This window comes from Mirounga angustirostris, unplaced genomic scaffold (genome assembly GCF_029215605.1).
Source record: "Mirounga angustirostris isolate CCGP_5_RB_7025 unplaced genomic scaffold, mMirAng1.0.hap1 SCAF_3, whole genome shotgun sequence".
Taxonomy (NCBI): Eukaryota; Metazoa; Chordata; class Mammalia; order Carnivora; family Phocidae; genus Mirounga; species Mirounga angustirostris.
The window spans coordinates 188661379-188681789 of record NW_026991711.1 but is presented as its reverse complement, the minus strand read 5'-3'; the positions used below and the strand labels follow the sequence as shown (position 1 = coordinate 188681789).

General features: G+C 52.2%; 1 protein-coding gene across 2 annotated transcripts in view; it reads right to left on the bottom strand.

Annotated features, from left to right (window-relative positions):
* The window catches only part of INPP5D (inositol polyphosphate-5-phosphatase D), a 114202-nt gene that overhangs the window by 11312 nt on the left and 82479 nt on the right, over nucleotides 1-20411 (bottom strand). For both annotated transcript variants that reach the window (XM_054505946.2, XM_045867711.3), the window contains exons 14-22: nucleotides 17602-17698; nucleotides 16935-17073; nucleotides 15606-15714; nucleotides 15341-15429; nucleotides 11526-11607; nucleotides 7951-8040; nucleotides 5559-5672; nucleotides 4298-4380; nucleotides 1620-1707 (exon numbers count right to left, since the gene is read on the bottom strand). In XM_054505946.2, the coding sequence (XP_054361921.1) occupies nucleotides 1620-1707; nucleotides 4298-4380; nucleotides 5559-5672; nucleotides 7951-8040; nucleotides 11526-11607; nucleotides 15341-15429; nucleotides 15606-15714; nucleotides 16935-17073; nucleotides 17602-17698 (891 nt within the window). The remainder of the gene's footprint in view (nucleotides 1-1619; nucleotides 1708-4297; nucleotides 4381-5558; nucleotides 5673-7950; nucleotides 8041-11525; nucleotides 11608-15340; nucleotides 15430-15605; nucleotides 15715-16934; nucleotides 17074-17601; nucleotides 17699-20411) is intronic.

The window sequence follows — 20411 nt, the reverse complement described above, 5'->3', positions numbered from 1 at the left end:
TTGGATACCGAGTGTCAAGAATCACCGACCTATTTATACCCTTTGACCCAGCACACATGGGAACTTATCAAGAGATGATCCAAAAGAATAAAAGATGTAGCTAAAGGAAGATAAAGAATGTTCACGAAGAGATCCATCTCAGCATTACTGATAACATGAACAGAAACAACTAGAAGGAAACCCATGGGATATTAGGGAGCCATTAAATGCAGTAATCATGGAGGCTGTGTGGGAGGAAGATCCTGGAAAATGTGTCTCACCTAACCTGTCTCTCACTGGGTGAGGGAAGCAGCATAGAAAATGGTATCCCTAAGATGGTTATAAATACAGAAATCTATGTATGCCTTGTATGAGGAAGTATGAGACCGAAATAAAAATGGTGGCTGTAAGTAGGGGATGAGACTGTGGGTTGACTTTTTTTCCCGTTATTATTGTGAAATGCTGTTTGTATGAATACCAGGACGAAGAAACAGAGGAAGAAGGCAGTATTTGAACAAGAACACAGAACCATCCTTCCTGTGTGTCTGTGGCCTACCACCGAAGCTCCAAACACTGTGACTCCACACGGATCCCTCTGTTTTGCCCAGCACAACGGACAGGACCTCCCCATCCAAGGTCAGCGCCATCCTTAGGCTCTGGCCACCCCTGCCCGGGCTCAGAGACCCTCTTTCTGGTGCTGACTAGGAGAGGGTGGAGGGCAGGATTCTGGAGCTGGGTTGCCTGGGTTCCAGTCCAAGGCCACCTCAGTGGCCATGTGACCTCGGACAAGTCACTTCATTTCCTCGCCTGTGCAATGAGTGTAGCAATTATACGTGTATCCCGGGGCTTTTGGCAGAGCCTGAACAGTGGGCAGTCGACACACACGGACACTTTTTGTGTCTACAGCCTGTCCTGGCTTCCCTGGATCAGCATTAAGCACCTTCAGATTCCTTCCACTGAAAACAAACACCCTCCCCGGACCCAGATCACATTCTTGCCTGTCTCGTGAAAGGAGCTGCTTGATCTGGCTCCTGCCTCCAACTCTCTCTGGCCACCTGCCCCTCTCACCCTTGCGTTCTAGCCACACTGAATGTGTCACGGTCCAGGGTGAACCTGACATTGGGCTGGAGCCACAGACTGGCTGAAGGCAATGTCACAGAAGATGATGTCTCCCTAGTAGGATGGCTGGTGTCTGCCCAGTAGGGGCCCTGAGCAATGCCAGACAGACCTGGGTTCAAATGAGGGCTCAGTCAGTTACTCCCTGTGGCTTGGGCACAGTCCCTTAACCTCTCTGAGCCTCAGTTTACTCACCTACTGATTGGGAGAATAGTATCTGCTTTATAAGATCTTGTTAGGATTAAATAATTCCTGCAAAGCACCTGGCACAGAATCTGACAGAGGAAAGACCCAATAAACGAGAGGGGTTGTGGCTGCTGGCTCTTCCTCCCAGAAGCCCGACGGGGCAGGAAGGATGGTTTACCAGTTATTTGTCCCTCTGGCAGCCCTGGGAGCGGAAGAGGAGTGGCACGAGAGCAGGATGGTGGGCTTCCCTCGATGCAGACGCTGCCGCCTCCCTTACATCATAGGCCACCAGCTAAGAGCAGGTGAGGTGCCGGCAGCACGTGTCCTGGGACGCTTACCATAGGATTCGTCGCTGTCGGAGGATTTAATGCTAATCAGGATGTGCTGGTCTAGCAGGTACTCGGGGTCAGAAATGATGGGCTTCAGCTGCACAGAGAAGGGCACAGGGTTAGAGCTGCCCACCGGGGGACAGCTGGGGGGAGAGTGCCAGCCCAGATGAGGGGCGTGCCTGAGCAAACAGGACTACAGGTGTTCTTATTAGTCAAATTTGAATTTCTGCTTTTCATGTTCAAGATAGTAGGAAGGAACCACACGTCCACCCTCTCCAGCATGCGGGGTTCACTTCTGTCCCTGTCTCCCCCCAGTCATACCACACCCCAGGAGAGAGCTGGACCCCAAGTGTGCCCCACATCCCCTGCTTCCCTTCCCTTCTTTCCCCTCCCTTGCATACCCCAGCATCATGCGGGTGGGGGCCAGGCTGACACAAAAGTGGTAATGGGACCAAGAACCGGGTCCAAATGCACCCCACTCCCCACCGCAGGCTTCCCCCCAGCAGGTGGCACACAAGGCCTGCCCTCCATCTGGACAGGGTCTCCCTGCAGGGGAGCCCCCTGGAGTGCCCTGCGGGTTGTTGGAGGGTAGCTCAGCAAAGGACAGGCACAGATCCTGAGTTCCAGCCCTGTCCCCCTCTTCCTGCTGCAGCGAGGGATTGCTGGCTCCCAGCTGCCCTGCTGGTCCGGCTCAGGGCACGTCTGTGTCAGGCTCTGCACGTGGGGAGAACCCGAACCTCAGCAGCGTAGGCCGCATCCGTGCAAGCACAGGGAGGAGCTTTCTGTGTGCACTGCCTAAGGCTCTTTCTCACGCTGACACCAACACAGAGGGGCCTGATAAAGAGGCCATACACCGCTCCAGGCTGCCCCCCTCCTTCCCATCCAATGCCAAGAGACCCCTTGGGCAAGCCTCTGGGCGCCATGTTGCCCAACAGGATGGACTCTATCTCCATTCAGAAAGTTCCAGAACAAATGACCGGAAATCACAGCAGGTGCTCAAGGGCACTCTCGGGTTCCAGAGCCACAGCAAATGCTCAGTTCAGACTTGTAGTGATGATGGACTCATAGACCCGGGCTGGGTGCCGCAGATGCAGGACGACCCCACCCTCTCGGGCAGCAGCGAGAGCGGGGTGGTGGATATCTGACCAGAGAATGTCTGTGAGGGACACAATCACCATGGGGGGGCTGAGGGTAGAGGGAAGGGAGCCTCTGTCAGGGTGCTTTGCGGGGATTAAAGAGGGTGCTGTCAGGTGACAGAGGTGCGTGGAGGATCAGGGAGCAGGAGGGAGTAAAGACCTCTCAGGTGCTGTGGGGGCAGCACGTGAAGCAGGAGTGAGGGGGCGCCTGGGAGCTGAGGAGCTTGGGCTTATTTCATGTCAACAGCAGGGAGTCGACCAGATAAAGAGGGGCATGCCAGGATCAAACAGGCATTCTAGAAAGATCTGTCAGGCTTCAGGATGCCTCAGCAAGAAGGCAGGCGGGATGGAGACCCCTGGGAGGTAGCAGTGGGGTGAACAAGAGGGACAGAGGCAGGAGGAGAAGCAGGTGTAGGCAGCGGTGAGGCTGTGTGGGTCGGGGGTACCCTAGAGTCTCCTGAACCAGCCTGGGGTACATGCACGATGTGGACTGGGAGGCTGGCATCTTTCCCAAGTTGACCCAAGGAGGAAACAAGCCGTTTGGTTGCTGTGTGGGGCCACCGGGAGGGGAGGAACTGAAGGGTAGGGTGGGTGGGTGGGTGAGGCAAGATGTCACACTGGAGCCCAAAGCCACCAGGATGCAGGTACCTGAAAAGAGCCCCAGGACGGGGACTTCTGACCTACGCCCTGGCCTTGTGGAGGACCCCAGTCAGAAGTGTTCCCACATTAGGAGACTCTGTGATGTGTGATGTGGGTATCTGCCTTCTTGTGTGTGGCCCAAGCCTGGGTTCCTCAACAGTGCCAGTGTGGGTAGCCCAGCCCCCCAAAACTGCCCATGTGCCACCCCAGCCTTAGCAGAGGATGGGTCCTTCTACCTGTTTAAGGCCATTTTTAAAGCTCCGCTTGGGGGTCCCCTCCGAGGGAACCTTCCAGGAGAGCCCCTGGGACTCCTGCATGTGTGACAGATCTGCCTGGCCCTGGACTCTCGTCTGCGTACCATTCCCTCATTATGTGATAAAAGAAACAAAGCCCTACCCCACTGCACACCCAGCATGAGCACTCGGGGAGGCCCACCATCAATTCAACATCGTAAAAGCTGTTCTGGGTCCTGGGGGAAAGCCATTTTCTTTTCTGCAAGAAGGACGAATGTGTTCCCACTAAGGTCTGCCTATGTGTTTTCAATTCCCCCCTCCGCTCTCATGGGGTCATGGACACATCAAGTTCTTTCTGAGTCCAGTGTCTGGGTAGGAGCCAATGGACTCCCCCCTCTGCCCCTTCACCTGCTCCTCCAAGCTGGGGCTGAGCAGGTGACAGGGCACTGCGGGGGGCATCAGGGCCCGGGGCCTCTAGCCTGTGTCTGTCACTGCAGCCGTGTGATGGTGAACCAACCTCGCTGGGATCTGCCTCAGTTTCCCTCTTTGCAAAGTCAAGTGGTCAACAAGCCTATCTCTAGATCTCTTCCGTGATCCATGACGGGAACTGAAATCCATCGAGGAATCCTGAGGCCCCTGGGGCCAAGTTCTCCCTGGCTAAGTCCTGTTCTTGATTTACCTTTGGAAGGGTCTCGCCAAACTTCACCACCAACTCCCCTTCACTTCCTTCTTCATTTTCTCCTTCCTGACTCTTGACAAAACCTGTCATAGGACAAGAAGGCCGGTTTTCAGAAAACAGAACGAGAGCGAGACGGAAAAGCCTCCTAGGGTCACCCCACCTGGACCAATGAAGATATTTTCCCTCTTCTATCTGTGGGGCCACAGCCGCGTTCAGGAGTCAGGCTTGTGGGGGATTCTGTTTTGGTGCAGGGGATGGTCATTTGCCAGTATGGTTGAATTATTTTTAGGAAAATCAAAGAGATTCCCCTCCTTTTCAGCTCTTTTTTTTGCAACAAACCAGGCAACAAAGAAATCATCACATCACAGGCAAGGAGATTAGGAAACATGACAGCTCATCCCACGCCACTCAAGATAGCAACCTTTTGAAATGCTAATTTGAGCTTCCTAATATGCTGTTTCCATAGAAATGTATGCAAATGTCTCGATAGTTTATTAAAAACACCCGCATGAAGATCCTCCTCATTTTTGGAAGTGCCTTGCCCCTGCTTAGTGACCCGGGCCCTAGAAACTTCAAGGAAAAGGTGGGTCTGTCACCAAGACTGAGCCCGGGCTGCGTGGGAGAAGGAGGGGGAAGGGCAATACATCTTCTGGATTTCTGGAAGCAGCCGTCATCCCATCACAAAATGCCTCCTTGGGTGGAGTTGATTCTGCCCTGCACCCCCACCTCCAGACCATCTCAGCGAAGGGAGCTGGAAACCACACAGATCTCACCATGGAATAGCTTTAGACAATATGCCTAGAAATGTCACCCAGAAAGGGTGTTTGCTAAACAGTTTGTGCTAACTGCTGCTGGCTGGGAGGAGGCTGTCCATCTTGAGCTCGTTTGGGGATGCCCCAGACCACCTGAGAAAGATGCCCCGTCCCATAGGAAAGAGCAGAGGACCCTGAGGAAGAACAGGGCCCCTACTGGCCTCCTCGGGCTCTGGACCTTCGCCCAGGACCCTCTGGCTGAGTCAGAGCCCCAGCTTGTGGCGGGAGGGGACCCCTGAGTGGATTACACTCTGCCCTGAGGGGCAAGGACAGGGTCCAGTGGCCCAGGATCCAGTCACCTAGACTCAGGGGTAACTGAACCCCTGAGGACTCCCCGCCTCACAGGCGCCCTTGAGGCCCATCCGTGAATCCTTCCCAGAGAGAGAGGTGGGGCAAAGCGCCGTTGATGAAAAGGCTGCCTGGCCAAAGGTAGCTCAAGGCCCACTTACTCTCTAAGCAGCTCGAGTGGAACTCCAGGTAGAATTTGGTCTGGGACTTGGTCTTCAGCGTGGCGAAGCACTGGAGAAACTCAATCTGCCCTTGGCTGTCAACAGTCCCGGGGCCTGGAGCAGGTGAGAAAGAGACTTGACTCCACGATGTGCCCAGACATGGAGCATTTTGAATCAGCCCCCAACACCAGGCTCCGGGGAAGGTGAGGTCCGGGAGAAGAAGAGGTTTTCCCTGAATCCTGCCACCTGCACTAAGCATCCCCGACGATGGGAACGTCCTCACAGGCCACAGAGAGCAGGGTGGGAAGAGCGAAGAGTTCAGGGAGCCAAGAGCCCGACTCTCAGCTTTGCCATTGAATAAGCACAGCCCTGGCAACGCCTTTAACCTCCGTGCCTCAGTGTCCCCATTTGTTCTGGCCAAGAGAGCTTGTATAAGGGCTCAGTGGCTCAATACCCAAATCTGTCTCGTTTCTAAGTTCAAGTAGCAAGGGAGACTGGCTCTTCCTTCCTTAGGCTGACTTCCCTCCGCTCCTTATTCACCCTCGTTCCCACCCTGGTGGCTGGCCCGTCGTGGTATTCACCGGCATGACGAGTTTGCAAGCGTCCTCAGGCTCGCCGTGAGCAAGTTCCGGCCTTCCATGTGAATTCTGAGCCACGCGAGAGCAAGGACAGACATTCCCGGCCTCCCTCCCACCCTGCCTTGCCTTCTTTCCCTTCTTTTCTCTGGCTTTACTGAGAAATAAGTGGCAAATGTAATCGTACATATTTAAAGTTTACAACGTGATGATTTGATACACAGGTATACCGTGAAATGCTTACCAAGATCAAGATAATTAACACATCCATCACCCACATAATTAACTGGTTTGGTTTTTTTGGTTTTTTTGGTGTGGTGACAACACTTAAGATCTGCTCCCAGCAAATACTGTATTATTACCCATGGTCATCAAGCAGACGGTTAGGTCCCCAGAACTGATTCATCTTATAACTGAAAGTTTGTACCCTTTGACCTCCATCTCCCCATTTCTGGCTCCCCTCAGCCCCTGGCAGCCGCCACTCTCTTCCGTTTCTATGAAATTGGCAGTTTTTTCCAAGATCCCACATATAGGTGATACCATACACCTATGATATTTTTTCTGTCTGGCTTATTTCACTCAGCTTTCCTTCATTTCCTTAAACCCCACAGCACATAGGCCAGGTTCCCCTTAGGACGACATTCAACCAACACTCAATCCAGGTAATTGGTATTTATGAGCATCGTCTGGGCAGAGTCCCAGTGGAGGGAAGGCAAGCCTGACACTGAGGATGTGCTGAGGGTCCTCACGGAGGGTGTGATGGCATGAGTCATCCCATCGATGCTGCAGGAACTCCAAGAAAGGGGAGATCGGTGGGAGCCCAGGGAGAGACGGAAGGTTCTAGAAAGACAGTGCCCAGAGCTAGGATAGAGAGAGGGTGCTGGATTGAGGGTTATGTGGAGAGGGGAGGTCACATTACTAGAGCAGACGATAGACCCAACAGTGTGGAGAAGAATGTCCCAGAAGACAGTATTCCAGCCTCCCCTGCAAACCTCAGGGCACGAAGGACACAGCAATATGGGCTTTTCCTGCCTCAGTTGGGCCCCCCGCTCAACTTTCCTAAAGTAGCCTGAACTGTCTGCTGAGCACAGAAGTGGGGGGTGAACAGAGGAGGTGACAATATGGCTCCCCAGTCACCTAGACCCAGGCTGGGCACGCCACAGAGAACACCAGGCCCTTGCTGGGACGAGGATGGCCTGGTGAGCAGGGCTGAGCTAGATTATTTGAAAACATACCTGCAAATCTAAGTAGTATTTACATCAGCATTTCCCCAACTTCGTCAGCCGTCCCATCCTTACAATGTTTACCATCTCCACCTACCACGCACCCGCCCTAATACTCACTTAGTATTTTTGTTAAATAGACTCACTTTCTAAACTTAACTAAACGTATTTAAATAAGAAAGCACATCACAAGACTAAGTGGAAAACCAGCATTGCTTGCCTTACACAGAAGAGACAAATGTGAAACATATTAAAAGTAAATGCATTACTGATCAAGGTTCACCCACGTGTCCCCCAGAACTGTGGCACATACAAACCACACCTTGGACAAACACTCATTTACTCGACTTTAAAGACCGAATTAAAACCGAGGCTTAAAAAGCTGACATATTTGCCAAAGAGAGCAAGAACGCGCTCTGCGCGGAAACCGTGATGTGGTTTAGAGGCGAGGAGGCCCCCTGGACGGAGTGTGGACGAGCCTGGAAGGTGAGCCTCCATGTACCGCAGACAACGGATTGCTGCAACCAGAAGGCGAGCGCCCAAGGCCTCCTGTCTTCATGGAGGACAGAGGGACAGATGCCGCCCACCACTTACCGTTCTTGGAGACGAACTGGGAGGTGACTCCTGCCTCAAATGTGGCGAAAACCGGGCTGTGGTCACTGGTCATGATGTCACTGGTGCTCCCTGCGGGGGAGGGAAGGAGAAACCCTTCTGGTCAAGCCAAGGATGGCAAACCCATGGCAGAAATCAACCTCTATTGATGGAAGCCTCCAGAAGTTTCATGGTTTTGCACCTGCCGTTCCGCTGACCTTCCACAACCACGCTTGAAAGACTCAATGGAAGTGTGTGACCACCCTCTCCTCCACGGTGAAAATATGCCTGTGCTAGGTTTTCTTAGAGACACACGAGGTTTTAATAAGATCATGGGGTGTGAACTGTGGACACTTTTCTGGTCTCAGCACTTCGTTGCACTGATGAGCTCACGGCCCAAAGTGGGGTGGGGACTTAGGTCACTGAGCTCCTCAGTGACAGAGATGGCACCTCCCCCCATCCCACATGCCTCAGGATTGGGAGACAGTAGAAGGTGATGAAGTGTAGACACTGAGTGTAGACACCTCTTTTAAGGAACATGGGGCTTAGAGGGAAGGCGGCAGGGCATGTATGGAGGGCGGAAGGGAAAGCACAGAGTTCTAGAGATACTGAGTTCTAAGTGTCTGGCTGGGTACTCAGAGCTGGAGATTTCTCTTGAGGTTTGGAGTCACGATGTTAGGTGGAAGCAGAAGCCATAGGATGTCTGGGCTCCCCAGGGGGGGCACACGGGATGCAAATCCAGGCCACACTGGCCAATACGGGGCAAAGAGAAACAGCAGAGGAGACCAAGAAGGCAGTAAGACAATTGACATAATTTTCTATAAAGCTTTTACAGATCAGCAAGAGAAAGGTAAACATCCAGCTTCAACCAACCAAAGGATATAGGTAGAAAATTCCAAAAGAAATACAGATGGCTAAGAAACATGGAAAAAAAATGCTCACTTGCTCACGACCATCAGAGAGACAATTGAAACATGGAGACAGAATGAAGGAGAACAAGAAGGGGCAAAGCGGGGGGCCTGGGGGAGGAGGAGGGGCTAGAGTAGAGGGCCCAGGTGAAAAGGTTAGCCGGGAGAGGAGGAGGAGGACACCCCTTCTCTGAGACAGGAGGGCAAAAGGTAGGAGGGGCACCAGCCTAAGTCATGTCGGGATGTGGGCAGGAAGAAGTCAGGGAGGGTCCAGTGCTGTGTGAAACAGGAGAGGACTGGGGTGGAGGGAGTCAGGCTGAGTGTGTGGGGGGGCAATGGAAGAGGGGGTGTTCCAGCAAGAAGTTAACAGGTGGACAACCAGGGTTTGAAAAATGTTCTTAGCATTATTTTATATATGTATCAAACATACAGCACTAGCACTACGGTGTCTGTGCCCTAAACACGAGGAAGGTGACAGGGACCTGGATGGTCCCTCTGTAAGCATACCCTGTACGTCGCCCTCCCACAGTTGAGTCTGGGCTTAGCTATGTGACTTCCTTTGGCCAGTAGGACATTTGCAAATGTGAAGCAAGCAGAGACTCAAAAAGCTTTTCCACATCTGGGACTTGCAGATGTGGGATCCCTGGAACCCGCAAGAATCCTGGACTAGTCGGCTGGGTGATGAATTACACAGTCAAGTTACCACCATTGCCCCTGCTGACAGTCGGCCAACCCCCCATCTGGGGGAGCTCCTGGTCTGAGTGTGCCTAGCCAACACCAAGCAGAACACAGATGAACAGATCCCAAGTTTGGCCCAGAGAATTGTAAGATGTCGAGTTTCAGAGTTATTTGTTATGCAGCAATAGGTAACTGATACATCCTATTTAGGCCAATCACTATAAGACTCAAGCTCTTAGTTTACCCTATTTCCTGAGCTCTGGACATTCATTCCCTTTTCTTTCCCAATTTCTTGCTCACCGCCAACTCATTAAACCCTTCCACTGCACCCCCAGCATTCAGTGAAATATCATTAGCAAAATTCCCTATATTTTCAACTTTCCCTTCACGTTCTATACCTGGTCTTTCCTGGAAGATACTGCAGCCTCTCGAGGGAGGGTTGATTTTCTGCTCCCTCCCTCCTAGGTGGGTCCAGAGTGGGGAGGTGTGTCCTCCCTGCTCCTCAATGCTACTTCCAGAGCAATCTCCCTCTGTTTTCCTAAAAACCTTCACTAGAGAGCTGTTGTGAATGCCAAGTTTAGGTTCAAAAGGCAGTAATGGAACAAGCCAGCACTTGCTCCTGAATCTCTGCAGAGGCCTGCTGCAGAAGGCAGATGGTGGCATCTTCCTAGAGACAAGACTTGGCAGGACTCATGGAGTTGCAGGATGTGGGAAAGAAAGGCATCACTGAGAAATGGTGGTTAATGGTGGGTGGGATATGGGCCTTCGTAGGTCTTGAAGGCTGTGGCTAGGGGGGTGGGATGCCTTTCTGCACATCTAAAGGTGTGACGTTTGTCTTGGGAAGTCACTTCTGGGAGACAGAGCTCCGGTGCTAGGGGAGTGCAGGTGCGTGCCTTCCCCGGGCACTTGCTCTGGATCCTTCTAAGCAGCAGGAGGTATGCACAAGAAAAAGGAATGGACAGCAGTCCAACTTGATGGGACCTGAGTTAAATGTGGGGATTTGCCAGGCCCCAGAGAGAGGACGGGAGCCCCAAAGGTGGCCACTGGGCAGCAACAAGGCCCCTCTTGGAGTGGGTGGGGGAGGGCTAAGGTCCCGGGCCTGTGACTTGGTCACATGAGGGACATGATGGGAATGTGGGTGGCTCTCCTTCGGATGTCATTGTCTGGGAATCGCAATGTTTTAAAAATAATACCACGATTCTCGGTCAGGAATGTTCAAGGTAATTCTGCTCTGAATTTTTAAGTACACAGTGCAGAAAATTCCAAATAATGGGATTTAAGAAGTAGCTTTTAAGCATAAGCACTTGGGCAATTAAGAATTCCTTCTGACAACTTTTCCATAATTATTTATTTTAATATTGCATATTACGGCTTTTTCTTCAATTTAACTCAATTTATCTTTATTTTTTTATTTAAAAAAAGATTTTCATTTATTTATTTGAGAGAGAGAGAGGAGCAGAGGTAGAGGGGTAAGGAGACTCTGTGCTGAGCGCAAAGCCCAACACAGGGCTCAATCTCACAACCCCAAGTTCACAACCCGAGCCGAAATCAAGAGTCAGATGCTTAACCAACTGAGCCACCCAGGTGCCCCCTCAATTTATCTTTAAATCTCCATAAATATATGTGCATATATTCACGGTATATATTAGGTTTACCCATATGCATATGCATATTTGACTGTATTTGACCTATGAAAACACCTCTTTCATGTGGTTCAAACCTAATATGAAAACACCACTTTCATGTGGTTCAAACCTAATATGCTCTTTTCAAAAGAAATAAGTCTGGATTTCTTTTTAAAAGGGCCCCATAATTCCAATGTTTCCCCATCCAGAAGACACTTCTCATGCTGCAGCCTCAAGACAGGAGAGGATGATGCATCAACGCCTCCAGGTCACCTGACCGGGGTTGCTGGGACTTTTCCCATTTTACAGATAGACAGACTAGAGCCCGTTAGTTCCGGGCACCCGAATCCCCCAGACTGCTACTCACCATATGACTGACACACCACATGCACCAGCGGGTAAGACTTCCAGAGGACTCGGTCACACCACGAAGGCAGGTTGTACTTCATCTGTAAATCAAAGTCACGAGCTTTGGAAATGCATGCTAATTTTTTATATATAGAAATCAGTATAAGAGGTTGACTTGTGAACCCTGTAATCCTTGAATTCATGTGCTGTTGGGTCTTTATAGATTTGCCCCATAGGTGGCCTTCGACCCTTTTCATTTGCCTTAAGCCCTGAGTCCACTGCTGAGTGCACATCTTGCGTTCCTGCTTTGGAAGATCGACTCACCTAGCTATGGGACTGTACCTATCATCCTCACTATTTCTGAATTCTTGTTCTTCCATCCTCTTACTTTTTTTCTGACTCAGGTGAACCCCACAACTTGTACTTTCAACCCAATCTTTGCTTATCTTCTCCAGCTACTTACTTTAGTAACAACACTCTACCCACCCACTCCCATTCACACAGCCATCCACCTATCTACTGATCCAGCCAACCAACCATCTATTTATTCACTCACCTACCTGCACATCCATCCATCCATCCATCCATCCATCCATCCATCCATCCATCCATCCATCCATCCATCCATCCATCCACCTACCCACCCACCTGCCCGCCCATCCATCCATCCATCCATTCATCCATCCATTCGCCCACCCATCTGCATATCCATCTACCCATCTAACCACTCAAACAATATGTATTAAGACAAGCCCTCTCCAGGCTACACTGGTGAGCAAGATGCCCGCTGGGGGTGATAGGCAAGGCAAACTGGCAATATCCTTTATCCCTTTAAGTTCTAGCTCTTTCTCTTCTGCCTATAAATGTAAAGGTACTCACCCTAAAAGAGCCTACCCCTGCCATCTCCTGCAGTTACTTTTCTCTTTTTACCAATTTTCTTTCCAGAATGTTCTATTTTCATTGCCTCTACTTTTGGACCACCCATTTCGTTTTTTAAACTTGAGGTGCAACTTACGTAAAGTGTACTCATCTTAAGTAGACAGCTTGAGGAGTTATTATATTTGTACATACTCATTTAACCCAGACGGAGATAGAGAAAATCTCCTTCATATCAAAAGGCTCCCTTATGTTCCTCTCTGTCCATACCTCCAACTTGTAGAGGTGAACATGATCCTGCCTAATGCCTCTACGTACGCATTTCGCCTAACCTTAAACTTATAAATGGACTCGCTCAGTATATATAGTTTGAGGTCTGGCTTCTTTCATGTCGTTCCTTGTAGAAGTTCATTCACTATCTGACTGTGGGTGTAGTCCATTGTACACACATACCTCATTTATCTAGCCTACTGCTGATGGAAGCAGGGCTCCTCCCCGTTTTTGGACATTGTGCACAAAGCTGCAGTAAAAATTCTCGTCTCTCCCTTTTGGTGAACACATGTACTAATGTCTCTGGGGCTACCCCGAAGTGGAATTCCTGGGTCACAGGGTAGGTGCACGATGCTGCCAACCTGTTACTCGTAATGCTGCAGTTCTCAGCACTGGCTGCCCCAAGAATTACCAGTGAGCTTTACAAAGATACAGAAGGCACGGCCCCAGGTCTCTTGCGTTAGAGGCTCTGGGGATGAGGCCCGGACATCCGTATTTCTAGAAAGCTTTACCCGACTCATCTGCACACACCTGGTAAAGAGCCACTCCCGTCCTCCCCCAGGCTGGATTTCACTCCCAGGACTCCGTGACCTGCTCTTTCAAAGTCCACTGACTTTGGACCACAAATCCAGCTCCTCGTGCAGGGTTCACACGCAGGGAACATGTTTTCCTAGACTCACATTCCATGCTGGCCACCGCTAATCCTGACGGGTCTCTCACCCCCGGCTTCTGTGATGCCGAAATGCCTGGTTGGTCCCCTCACCACCTACACGAGCACTTGCGGCCCGTCTCCTTTGTTGTGTCTGCTTCTTCCTCTCGCCTCTGAACGTGGATGCCCCCAAATCTGCCCACAGCCCTTCTCTTCGCCTCTTCCACTCACTCCCTGCCAATGTCACCTACCCCATGGGGGTGTCCATGTTCTTGGCATGCACAACTCATAAATCTATGACCCAGCCCTGGTGTCACCTAATATTTTCAATTGCCTTCTGGATGTTTCCTCTGAGGTCTTCCGCCAATATTATACAGTAAGTCTGAAGACAAGCTCTAGACTCTCCTCCAAGCCAGCTCTGCCTTCCGATTAGCATTTTTATCCATGGCAATCAGATCTACCAGCACGTCCTGCTCTCCTTTGCTTCTGCCTTCGTTGTTTGTTCCCAGTTCTGACTCAAGCCGCAGTTTCTCAGTGGGACACAGCACACGGCCTCTTCAGGGATCCCCTGCACCCTCCCCATCCTCTGCACAGATGCAGACCGGCCTTCTCTGTGCATCACTGCTGTCCTGTCAACCCCCAGCAGAACTTTCAGTGGCTTCCTATTGCCCACCGACAAGTTAAAACCTTACCCTGGCATCTAGGACCTCCCTCCCCTCAGCTCAGCCCCTATTTCTCCTGATACTCGAGTCAACCTGGACATGCCCTCACTGTCCCCACATGCCCCCATGGACCTGCCCAGAGGACCGCAGCTAACAGCAGCCTGTGGATGCCTCCCCGGCAGGTGTCTTGCCCTGGGGGAGGGGGGTGTCTCAGCCTCTTTCCTCCACAGCAGACCTGGATCTTCTCTCCTCCTCTGTCTGGTTTTCTCTATCAGCTCCTGCCTTGTTCTGGGATCACCCCCATGCTTGGCCTTACCATCCCTCCTGCACTTCTCCGCTTGCCCTGAGCCCTCAGGCAATGTTCTGAACCGTTCTCCATTTCCTTAGGCCTCCAGCAGCCCCAGAAGCTCGCCATTCCACACCTCTAAGCCTCGGGGCCTGGCTTTCCTGGGTTGAGCCCCAGAAGGTGACAGAGGCCAGAATTTCCTACCTCCATATCTATTCTAGCAATTCTTCCAACTGGAAATGGATCAGCCCACCTCAGCCCTTGTCCTGTCCTCTTGTTGATAGCCAAGCTGTTCCTCACAGCACCATGAGTGGGACCTCTTTGACAACCCTCTCCTGATCTTTCCTTCCCGTAATGGTCATGTCCCTCTCTGATGGCTCCTCAGTGTATTTGGCAACCTCCTATTCCATCTCTGGTTAGTTAGCTGTGTGTTTGCCTCATCTTTCCTTCTATAAACTCCTTGGGGGCAAACACTGGGCTCATCTTTGATCTCCTACCACCTAGGAGAATATCTAGCCCATCACAGGTCATCAGTAAATATCTGCTGAATAAGAATGAATGTAAGCTTTATTGCAGCTTCCCCCAAACACTGTTCCTTGGAACCCAAGGGACCTCATAAGGTAATCACTGGTATTCCATGAGTAATTGAGTTTGGCCAGAAATTTCCTTGTGGAGAACCATAATGCTCATAAACCTCTAAAGGCTCTGATAAGTCCTGCAGTAAGGAAGCTTGCTTAATGATGATTCATTTGGTAGATTAGCAAATAGATTTCATCACAGGACTTAAAAAAAAAAAAAAAAGCTTCAGAACCACTCTTAGACTCTCTGGACAGAAGGTAAATCCTGTGTCAGAGTCTAGTTAATTGTCGTGGGCAAGCATGGCTGCCCAGCCTCTCCTTAGAAGAGGCTTTTTTGCTCAATGGTGCAAATCAACACGTGATCTCTAATTTTCCTTCTTTTTTTCCCGTTGCCCAGTGGATGAAGATGCTCTTCACTCCCCATTTGCCTTTCTGAGATTGGACACAAGAGGGGTGAGATGTGCAGGGGGGTGGAGATGGGGGGCCAGGGTGATGGCTATGAAGAGAACTCACCCCTGTGGCTTTCTGCTTAGTGTAGGCATACTTGTCCCGAGTCAGTCTTTCAAAACGGTAGGTGGGCGCAAACGTGATTTCTTCCTCCTCTGAAAACCAAACAAAACCTTGGTTTTTGCTCTGATTCCCCCATGTTTCACATGGGCCATGTTTCCTTCTTCTGCGGCCATAGTCCTTCCCCTCCCCCAACCCCGAGGATATTCAGGGAAAAGAGGAGACAGCGATGGCTGGAGGGGACCCAGGAGCAGAGGGTCACAGTTCTTACCAAAATGCAGGAAGACCTTCTGCTCCTTCCTCTCCATGAGCAGCTGGTCGTGGGATAGGAGGTCTGCATACTGTTGCTGCTTGATCTTCTGGACAATGGCTTCTGCCTCCTGGAGCAAGGACACGGCCAGGCCCCCGGTGAGACCCCCCGCCTTCGCCAACATCAGGAGGCCCATCACCACCCGCCTGCCCGCCGCCAGGGACCCGGAGCCCCTGAGGCTGCACCAGACCCTGGTCCCGGGGCTGCCCAGCTGGTGTGTCTTAGCGCTCAACTGTTTTACAAGGAAAACCCTGCAAAGGTCGTCAAACATCAACCTATGATAATACAAATTTTGGCTGTTTCAGATTTGCAGAGGGGCCTTTTACTTTCTCACTCTGACTTTTAGTATTGTTTTTATCAACACTTCATTAGCAGGTAGGTATGTTTCTCTTGTTCTCTGTAGGAACTGAGGCAGCTTGTTGTGAGGCCGTGGAAGGATCTGAAATCCCAGCCCCGTGAATCCGTGGGCATCAGCAGCATGCGCCGGCAGCCTGGAACCCAGCGGTCCTCCCTCCCGAGACTGCTCCCTCTGCTCTGGCAAACGCCCTTGGCCGACCTCCTGGTGAGGGAACAGCCGGGACAGCCCCTCCGACTGTGAAGGGTTGGGATTTGTGGGGTCCGTGTCCAGCCCTCTCCCATCGGCTGCGGGGAGCTTCTAATGAGGGAGGGAGTGGTGGGGAGGCGGGAGGGGCACAAACGGGCCCTAAGCTCTTCCTCGGTCTCCGCAGCGCGGCTGGGGCAGCAAAAGCGAGGGGAAGGAGAGGAGGTCTGGGTTCCAGCCCGACTGTCGGGGATCTGCAACCGACCCCAGGCCATTCCTTAGCCTGATTGTGCCCCAGGGTTCTCGCCCCTCAGTTTCTGCCGTCCTCTCTTCCCCCCACATGGGATGCAAAGTGAAGGTTCCACACCCCGGTTAGGGACGTACAAGCTGTAACCAAGGTGTCTGCGCAGACCGCACGGCTCTGCTCCCAGGACTGTCCACCCCCTTCCTGGGAACCCTCTGCTCTCCCTCAGTGAGCAAGGCCATGTCTGCCAAGCAGCCCTTCGGACTGCTCCTTGGTGGACCAAGCCTGGGCATCCAACGCAAGCAACGTCTTCCTTAGCTGCCCAGTCACCCGCCATCTGGACAGAAAATTGGGCTGGTCTCCTCGGGTATGTGGGGACCCAGGGTGAGCGGAGGGACTGTAAAGGCGAGGGGTTCCACGACAGAACGGCATCGAGTCCCCAAGGGGGTGTAGCGGCTCCTCCGTGGCCCCGTGCAGCCCCTGCCCCGGGTGGGCAGCCCCTTACCCAGGTGGGCAGCTCCACGCGGTAGTTCAGATCCCCGAGCCAGAAGAGGTGGGTGAAGCGGTGAGTGATGTTGAAAGGGCTTAGCTTCTTGTCCCCCAGAGCCAGAAACCGGAGAATGCTCATGTAGTTCTGGTTTCGCCTATTTAAATGAAAAAGTAGCCGTCTTGCATGGGGTCACTGGTTCCCTATTTCACCACCATGGCAGGAAGGCGGAGGGAGCCTGGGGGGATGGAGACGTAATTCTGGGGCCCCAGCTGCAGCAGACCCCCTCCGTGTGCAGGTGAGACACAGGGTGCAAAGGGCCTTTCAGGAGGAAATGGGGGCACAGTGCAGGGGCCCCCAGAGCTTCCGTTCAGCAGGGACTGGAATCATGGTTATTCTAGATAGAGGTCTTCATGACTGGGCCCAACGGGCTTTGATCTGTAAGGGTGCCCGGAGGAGGTCCTTCCCTTTAGAAATGGAGTGGAATTTAGGCATCTAGGAGATCGATGACATATGGAAACGTGTGTCCTGTCCTCCCGACAAGATTCATCCACACGAGAGGTCGCTCTTGTGCCACAGCGACGGGGAAAGCCGGGGGCTGCACGGTAGTTGCAGTGTTTGGGGATGTGAGGTCTGTCTGGGCAGATAACCCCATAACATGCTCTCAGGCAATGAGCTCTATTACCTGAGTTTCTTTTCGCTTCCGGAAGTCAAGTGGCTGTTAACAAATCCCAAAGAGGTTCCGTTGAACATAAACGACACCCCCACGGCTCCCTTGTTCCCTAAAGGGAGGGGAGAAGCAAGAAGTCAGCACAACAGGCAACCTTGGCAAGTGGCGGGAAATCAAGGTGGAGCAACGTTACTCCTCAAGAGGAGAGCGAGAAAAGCAGAACAGCTTCATCTGGAGTGGGAGACTCAGGAGTGGCAGGGACTCGGCGGGGAGGGGGGCATTCCTCCAGGACCAGAGAAAACAGGGTGAAGGGCCTGCGGCCTTGGGAGTCCTCAGCAGGCCTAAGTCATCCAGCTATCCCCCTCCCGGGGACTCATCGTTACCCCACAGGCCAAGCAGGCACGACCACCGAAAGCAGCCAGAAGCCTGGGGAAGATTTAAAGACAAAGGAGCGCGGGGCTGGGTAGGCTGACATTCCCCCAGCTAATCAGGCTCCTGGTGGGACCAAAACCCTCACTGAGGCCACCTCTTATTCGGAGTTTCAACCTATTCTAGACTAGTGGTTCTCAAAGTGTGTTCCCCAAAGAACAGCAGCAGCACCTGGGAATGTTGAAGTGCAAATTCTCAGGCCCCGCCCCGGCCCTGCCAAATCAGAAACTCTGGAGGCGGGGCCCAGGACTGTGGGCGAAACAAGCCCCGTAGGTCAGGGGTGGGCAAAACGCAGGCCCGATGTCAGGTCAGGTGAAGATAATTTTTACATTTTTAAATAGTTGGGGGAAAAAATCAAAAGAAGGTTTTGTGACACAGTAAAATGGTATGAAATTCAAATAGGAGCCCATAAATAACATTTTATTGGAACACAGCTACGCCCACAGAGTTGAGTAGTTGCAAGAGAGGCTGCATGACCTGCAGAGCCTGAAATATTTCCCGGCTGGCCTTTTAGAGACAAAATTTGCCAACCCCTTTTCCAGGGCATTCTGACGCATGCAGAAGTCTGAGAGCCTGCTCTAGTCAACAGCTTGAGCTGTACGTATCAGGCCCTTGAAATGTGGCTGGTCCCAACTGAGGAGGACTGTAAATACAAAGATGCACCAGAATTATAAGCCTCAGCAAGAAAAACAGAATGTAAAATATTTAGTAATTTTTATATTGCATACCTACTGAAATGGTAATCTTTTGAATGAATGTTTGATTAAATGTTATGAAAATCGACTTCACCTGTTTCCTTTAACTTTCTTGAATGCGGCTCCTAGAAAATTCGTAGCCACCTATGTGGCTCTCCCTCTGTGTGAGCTGGACAGCACTGGGTGGAGCCTAAGTGGAAGGACCTCAAAGATCATCCACCTATCAACGATGGGTGGCCCTGCTCCCCTGCCCCAATGGGTGGGGGGGCCTCTCCTTCCAGCTTTCTCCCCATCCTGCAATGTGACCTGGTTTAAATCCCTGCCCACCACTTTCTTGCCACTGGACCTGGGACAGGCTAAGGAACATCACTGTCACCTCCAGCATCTTGTCTGTGAATGGGGTCAACAACGGTCCTTGCCCCCCACGGGGCGTTTCTAGTAAATGGGATAATACTCCTAGAGCATTTAGCTCTCGGCCGTGCACATGTATGTTCTCAAAAAGGCCTTAGTTCTTCTAGGGATGATGTCCACCAGCATTAGCCAACCAGCATTCACTGGGCTCTGTTCCATGGTAACCACGGCTGGGAGTCATTTGAGGGGAGAAGAGGGGAAAGAGGCCAGCCCCAGGGTCGGGGGAAGGGAGGAGCAGGTGCATGGGATGTGAGCAGGCTGCTGTGTGCACAGTCCCTTGTCCAGTGCCCAGCACCATGTTGGGGGGACACACGGGTGGCTCTGTCATGATGAATGAGAGCTGGGACAACAGCCGGAGGCGAGGCCTGGCTGAGGTGTGGTTTTAGCTCGTACCAGAGGTCTGACTACCTTACGTGTATTGGGAAGGGGCCGGTGGCAGGCGGGTGGGCAGCCCACGCAGGCTGCAGCAAGGATAGAGAGGTTCCTGGGCAGCAGAAGGGCGTGGGCTTTGACAGGGCAGCTCCGGAGACAGGAAGGAAGGGGTCAAGTGGGTGTGGACGCGGGCAACGTGTGGTTTGTCAGCAGAAAAGCTGAGCGAGTTCTTCACATTCGATTGCAGCAATTCTTCTGTTTCCTGTTGTCTCGGGGACTCTGTCCTGTCCCCGACTCCAACCACCAGAAACCACTGGCCTCGCGCCCTCAACCCCGCCCACGGCCTGCGTGGGTGCACCTGCCCACACGCGCTCACACAGACTCACGTACTCGGATTTGCGTGTAGACTCACACACACTCAGACTCACACATAGACACACGAGCACTCACATCCACACCCACACACAGACTCACACTCACAGATGGCACTCCGGTCGTCCTCTGCTCTGAATTCAATTCCCGAAGGTGCCCTGACTGGTCCCCCTTGGCTCACCGCTAATACCAGCATTTCCGCATCCAACCCGAGTCGTTCTCGATCTACACCAGGGGTTGGCAACAGAAAGCCTGCGGGCCAAATCCAGCCCCCACCTGTGTCTGCGAGCAAAGCTTTCTGGAACACAGCCACTCGCGTTCCCGTTTGTGCAATCTGTAGTTCCTTTCGTGTCATGGCACCCGGCCCACAGAGCCTAAAATATTTACCATGTGGCCCTTTACAGAGAGTCTGTCAACTCCTGTCCTAGGTCCTTGGTTCTCTAGGTCGGGCCTGCGGGCCAGCAGCATGACCCCACCTGCTAGCTAGTTGGAAACTCAAGAACGTCAGTTTCCACCTGCTACCTGCCGAGTCAGAACCCGCATTTT